Source organism: Rhagoletis zephyria, unplaced genomic scaffold (genome assembly GCF_001687245.7).
Source record: "Rhagoletis zephyria isolate East Lansing unplaced genomic scaffold, Rhagoletis_zephyria_1.1 Rzeph_scaffold_23937, whole genome shotgun sequence".
Taxonomy (NCBI): Eukaryota; Metazoa; Arthropoda; class Insecta; order Diptera; family Tephritidae; genus Rhagoletis; species Rhagoletis zephyria.
The window spans coordinates 1-6479 of NW_016180995.1; the positions used below are offsets into that span (position 1 = coordinate 1).

At 49.3% G+C, this 6479-nt stretch overlaps 1 protein-coding gene across 1 annotated transcript; it reads right to left on the minus strand.

Annotated features, from left to right (window-relative positions):
- Positions 1-810: 810 nt before the first annotated feature.
- On the minus strand, positions 811-3578 carry LOC108381816 (RNA binding protein fox-1 homolog 1-like; the record flags this gene model as incomplete). Its single annotated transcript, XM_017638215.1, has 2 exons — positions 811-1225; positions 3525-3578. Coding segments are annotated over 2 exons (469 nt in total), but the record flags the coding sequence as incomplete, so codon positions are not given.
- Between the last annotated feature and the right edge of the window lie 2901 nt (positions 3579-6479).

Sequence of the window (6479 nt, forward strand, 5' to 3'; positions counted from 1 at the left end):
ACAGCGCAGCAGCAGCACTCAAAAGGGAAAGTGCGACTGAAAGGACCAACTAAATAGTTGCTTTTTCCTGGTAAAGTTGTTTCAATTGTAGCAGCAGCAGCAGCAGCAGTAGAACCTCAGTACATCGGTATCAATGGCTGGCTGCGACTGGGCTTACAATTCAATTCAGTGTCGCAATTTTGGCTCCCTTCGGTTTTGGCCGTGGTTGCAGCTACTGTACAGTAGACTGAAAAAAGGAGAAAACGTTTTGTCGTCCTCGTCCTCGCCGTGAACTTCTCTCTCTGAAAAGGGCATTTTGCATTCACTGGTGAGCACCAGCACCAGCTACACTCGACTAATTAGTATTCTGCAGCTGATGCTGCTGCTGCTGCTGCTGACTGCAACAGTGAAACAGCTCTATAGAATGCTGCAGCAGCAGCAGCAGTCGAATCCTCAGGAGCTAGCGGGCGAGCATCCCTCCAATTAGGAAGCATCCACTGTAGCAGCAGCAGCTGAGCTCAGGCAGAAAGTGAGAGCAGGAGGGAATCTATGCCCCTTCTTTGTGTATTATTAATAAGTTGCCCTGCAGTGGAGAGAGAAAAAGAGGAATCGACCTGAACTCGAGAGTAACTAATCCTGCCACTGATGCAGCTGCTATCTGCGGCAATTCCGCGCCAGCACTTTTTGGCCCGGCCAAATCCGTTTAGTACTAAAGCTCTCGCTGATAAAAAAAAGGTCGGATTGAGATAGCTGAGCTTTTTCGATGATGAATCGGCAAATCAAGCGATTCCACCAACCAAAAGAAAAAGAACCTTCTTTTCTGCCACCTACCGTTAGAGATGAGCGCCGCCGCGGCGGCCGCATTGGCATTGGCGTTGACGGCCGCCGCAGCCGCAGCCGCTGCAGCCGCCGCCGCCGAGGCGGAAGTCGGTCCACCGCCGGAGCCGGCCGCTGCCGCGTTCATCGCCGCCATGGCGGACATGGCCGCGGCGGCCGTCGCCGATGAGGGTCCCACGCCGACGACGCCTCCCGGGCCCATACCGCCTCCGGCAGAACCAGGCATACCATTGGGCATTCCTACGCCGCCACCGGCACTGATGCCGCTCAGCGTCATCGGCTTCTTCGACTGTACCCTCGCCGTAGCGTTGTTCACCTCAATCTTCCGCCCCTCGACGATGGTGCCATTCAGCTGCTCCCGGGCTCGGTCGGCGTCCACGTTCGAGGCAAAGGTGACAAAGCCAAAGCCCTAGAGTTGAAGAAGAAAAGAGAAAAAAAGTTAGATGATTGCAAAATAAACAGTGCGAGTGAGTACGCATACAAAATCAGATCGGTCGCTGGACACTACCGGACACTACACTCCAACCCCGAGAGAGTACTCCTCTTTCGCCCTTTCTTTTTCTAACCAACTTTTGCCTGAAGTGGTCAATCGATCAAGCGAAAGAGACACACACACACACACATTCACTAATCACATTGACTGTCCTATCCTGTCTGTATCGCTGCGTGTTTATTATTCCGCAACGACACGTCGCTGCAGATTAGAGCATCACGAAGGAAGGAAGAAGAAGAAGATATCAGCTCTAACCGAGATGGATCATCATCAGCATGTACACACATACACACTAAAAGATGTGTGTGCGATAGTGCACCGAACACAGTGAAAATGACCGTGTCGTGAGATGAATGCCTGCTGAGCGACTCTCAGTTTGGTAGTTTTACTCACTTTCACTCTTTCTGGACGCCTGCCCACTTCTCGGCCCACTTCATGTCAACTTTTCGCCTTCCCGATCTCTCTCCCCTCTTCCCTTACACAAAGGAGCAGAAGTGCCAAAGGAGAAAAAAGAGGAAGAAAAAAGGCGAAAGTGGACGAAAAAGATCCTGCTCAAATAGCCAAGTGAATACGATATAAAAGCGGCAGCGGCGGCGGCGGCAGTCACCACTACCAAAAAACGCAAAAAAAAAAAGAAAAAAGGCTGACCAAAACTATTTTTCGGCCGGCCAAACCACTTTCAACACACAGAACGCGGTCATCTCTGCCTGCCTTTTCCCTTCATTCTCTTCTGTACATTTTTTGCGTCCACTCTGGCAGCATATGGGACTTGATGGCTCTAACTTCTTTGCCGTAAAGACTCTGCTGATCAGCAGAGTCAATCAGGCTTCAAATTAGGCGACACCACCCAAAAATGAGAAACAGCAACAGCAAAAGCAGCGGCAGAGGGTCCTCCGCTCATCAGAGAGCCAAAAGAAAAAAACAAGAACAAGCTGGTGGCCATCGATGACGACAGCAACAGCAGCAGCAACAGCAGGCCTGAATCAGTCCTCCTGAAACTCGATTAGTCGGCGAGNCAAAGTCTCTGCTGATCAGCAGAGTCAATCAGGCTTCAAATTAGGCGACACCACCCAAAACTGAGAAGCAGCAGCAGAGGGTCCTCCGCTCATCAGACAGCCAAAAGAAAAAAGAACAAGAACAAGCTGGTGGCCATCGATGACGACAGCAACAGCAGCAACAACAACAGCAGGCCTGAATCAGTCCTCCTGAAACTCGATTAGTCGGCGAGCCATTAGAGACGGCGAGCTAGGCAGACAGGCAGGAAGACACACATACACACACAGCCAGCACCGCACAAGGCGTTAACGGACAAATTGAGAAAGAGCGAGGGGAATCTCATTTTGCGGCACCAGTGAATGGCAATTAATGCGCTTCTTTTCCTTGCAGAGAATGAGCAGGCTGCTGGTGCTGTTGCTGCTGTGGTCTGTCTGTCTGAAACCAGCAATTTCCAGACAGGCTTACCCCGAGAGGTACCATCATTCTCATTCTCTCTCTCCTTTGTCTTTTCTTTTGCGGTTGTACACGCTGGTGGTGGTGGTGGTGCTGGAACGCTCTGGTGCGCGCTATTGCCAATCGCCGATCGTGACACGTATTCAGTCTTTCGCTTTCTCTTTCGTTTGCACACACACAAAAGATACCGGGACACTGCGTGTCGGTGTGTACTGCGTTCCAAACGAAACGAGCCGACAAAGTGAGTGTGTGTGTGGGTATTCGAGAAGGAGAATAATGAGAGAGAGAGAGAGAGAGCAAGTGAGCGAGAATGAGCTAGGCATTAATCACCACCAGCGACAAATTACAGCGGCAGCAGCAGCAGCCTTTGTCTACTGTGTTCAGTTGAGAGAAAGAGAAAGCGAAGAAAAGAGACAACGGCCCCGGCAGCGGCATTTGTCTGCTAAAGAGCTTTTCCTGAAAAGGGTGCAACGGAGGGAACCAAAGGATAATTTCCCTGTGCTTGCGCCTGTGTGCCTGCACCTGAGCTGCTGCTACCTCTCTACCTCTACACTACTGCTGATCGTTTTTCTACCCACCACTTGAACTAATAATAGGACTAGTTATAGGAAATAATAAGATAAAGAAGACGTTCTCGGTGATAAAGGAAACGACCGCTGCGGCTGCAAAGGCAACGGCATTCAATCCCCCTTCCAATGCCTGCTAATTAATTCATTATGCTGACAAAAACAGCAGCAACAGCAACGGCAAATGCAACGGTACTTACCTTGGAGCCGCGCTCGTTGAAGATGATCTCCACATCGAGGATGGGTCCGAATTGCTATAAGGAAAGAAGAGGAGGGGAAAAACAAAAACGGTTAGTCGATTCAGGAATAAAAGAATAGAACTAGGCACAGAAAAATAAAAGAAAAGGCAGTAAAGAAGAAGAAGAAGAAGAAGAAGAAGGAAACCCTAGTGCGCACTTGTGAAACTGGATACCGTCGGAAAAATGAGGAGTGCCAATTGTAATTAGGGGAGGAAGTGATAGTGAACAGCGGCAGAGGTAGTACCCGAAAATGAGATGCATGATTATAATTGGTAATGGGGAAAGAGGGGAGCAAATGAGCGAAGAAGAGAAAGTGAGAGCAAAAAAGCCATTGCCAATTATGGCTGCAATTTGTGAACTCTTCCTCCTCCTCCTACCATCTCTCCCCGCTTTAGGACAACTCCGTTGTCCCCGTTCTTGTTGCAAAAACTGCTCCAGAAACAGCAGCAAAAGCAGCAGGTATATAGAGGGATTCACTCTGCTCTGCACACATTCACGAACATTCCTCAGGACCGGACCAAGAGAACATGAAGCAAAAGAACTCTGTCCACGCTGGCTCGTCACGCTGAATCGGCAAAAGACAGGCAGGTCTCNACAGAAGGTATATAGAGGGATTCACTCTGCTCTGCACACATTCACGAACATTCCTCAGGACCGNGCAGCAAAAGCAGCAGGTATATAGAGGGATTCACTCTGCTCTGCACACATTCACGAACATTCCTCAGGACCGGACCAAGAGAACATGAAGCAAAAGAACTCTGTCCACGCTGGCTCGTCACGCTGAATCGGCAAAAGACAGGCAGGTCTCGCCGACCAGCCAGCCAACGAACCGACTCTGCGTTAATTCAATAATAAGTAAAGTGAGAGAGCTTTGGGTACACACAGCAGCAATGAGCTCCAAGAGAGCCCCTCTCTGCATTCGCCCTCGCCGTACAAATCACACAATTAACGAGTGCTCGAGTGAAAAGAGACAGAGTAAAAGAAGAAGAAGAAGAAGAAGTGGTCAGTGGCTGCACTTGTGGCGAGCAAACATGCACACACTGTGGACATTCTCACCACACCACCACCGCCGTGGTCACCAAATGGTGAAACGTGTGTCTCCCCACTCACTCACACACAACTCGAGTCAGGGAGAATATTCGTGCAGAGAATTCGTGGCCACTGGGGATTCTTCCCTCTCCCTCTTCTCCCTCACCATCTAGATCACAAATCTACACACAAACTGACAAACAGACAAACAGACACAAATGCCCCTGCAGCATGCCGAGCTGGCAGTTGGTATACTAGGCGCCCACTTTCGAGTTTGTCCGTCCATGAGGTAAAATCGATATAATAAAAAAGTGGAAAGTCTGCTTTGCGTCAGCAGCAGCAGCAGAAGCGGCAGTAAAATGTAGTCAAAACCCGACAGATAAATTGCCCGTTTTGTCAGTGTCTGAAGTGGCCCTTCCCTCCCCTCTCCTCTTCAGTATAGCACAACTTGATCAACTCTAGAGTCACTGCCTGTCCACGGTAATAGTAATAAGCAACTGTATGAGATCATACACTGCGGCAATAAAAAACCCAATTGCTGATCTCTCAATGAAGAAAAGAAATGCAGCACAGGACGGACAGAGATGAAAACCAGCAGCAGCAGCTTCGAACCTTCAAAAACTACTTTAGAAAAAACGAAATAAAAAGGCTGATAAACCAGCAGTAGCAGCAGCAGAAACGGCAACTCTTCTGCTGTCAGAAAACAGAGCCAATTTGGATGGCACAAAAGTGAGGGGGCAAAGTGGTCATGCGAAGCAGCGGCAGGCTGGACAGGAGCCACTTCAAAACGACACAAAAGATTACAAAAGGCTGCTGCTGCTTTTGTTGCTTGCTGATGCCTTTCCAACACACGAAGAGCTCAACCGGATTAAGCGGCTACTGCTGCTGCCGCCGCCGATGCAGCTACTGTACTACTACTGCGCATTACTGTACAACAAATTTCAGCTCTGACAGTTGAGAGAAAGAAAAGAGCACAAAAAGGTGAACGCCAAACAAACAGCAAATAAAAGCACCAGCAGGTGCGCCCCTCTACTAATGGAAATAAATGGGTCTGAAGTCTGGAAAAGGGCACACAACCAAAAGAGCAAAGCAAAACCGAAAGCAAAGCCCAATGTCCAGCCAACGAACCAACGAACCGAAGAGTAATAAAGCATCAGCAGGAGAAAAACAACAACAACCAACCAAAAAAACTGGTAGCGGCACATGATGAGGACCGAGATTGAAGAGGAGGAAAAAGGGCACTAAACAAGGCGCAATGCACANACCAACCAAAAAAACTGGTAGCGGCACATGATGAGGACCGAGATTGAAGAGGAGGAAAAAGGGCACTAAACAAGGCGCAATGCACAGAAGCAGCAAGAATAAATACAACAAAATAAAGGGCAGCAGGAGAATGAGCGGCAAAGTACGACAAACACACTCTGGCTGGTGCCAACAGCAAAAGAGAGAAAGGCATCGGCATCAACAGCAGTAGCACCAGCATTTCAAATTGCGTGTCAAAGTAAAAACACAGTCCAACAAAAAAACAGTAAAAAGAAGCAGAGAAAAGAACACGATGGAGGAACACGAAGCAGGGGAGCCTGTGAAAGTAGTTCTTGCTTTCACTACCACTTCAAATGAGATGCCTGCCCGTCTCGACACAGACCAGCTAAAAAAAGTGCGGCCATCATAATCAAGCGACTGCTGCTGCTGCTGCTGCTGCTGCAGTAAATGATGGCGTAGTGCTGCGTAATGCGTCTGTCCCCTACAAGCGACAGGGCTTGTCAGCAGCCTGGCTCTACACCGTCGTCTTCTGTGAGAAGAAAACACACACAGCGTCCCAGACCGGACACTGCTTTGGCACCGCACTAACTGCCACTGCACTGCAGCCCGTCCCTAATGATGTCG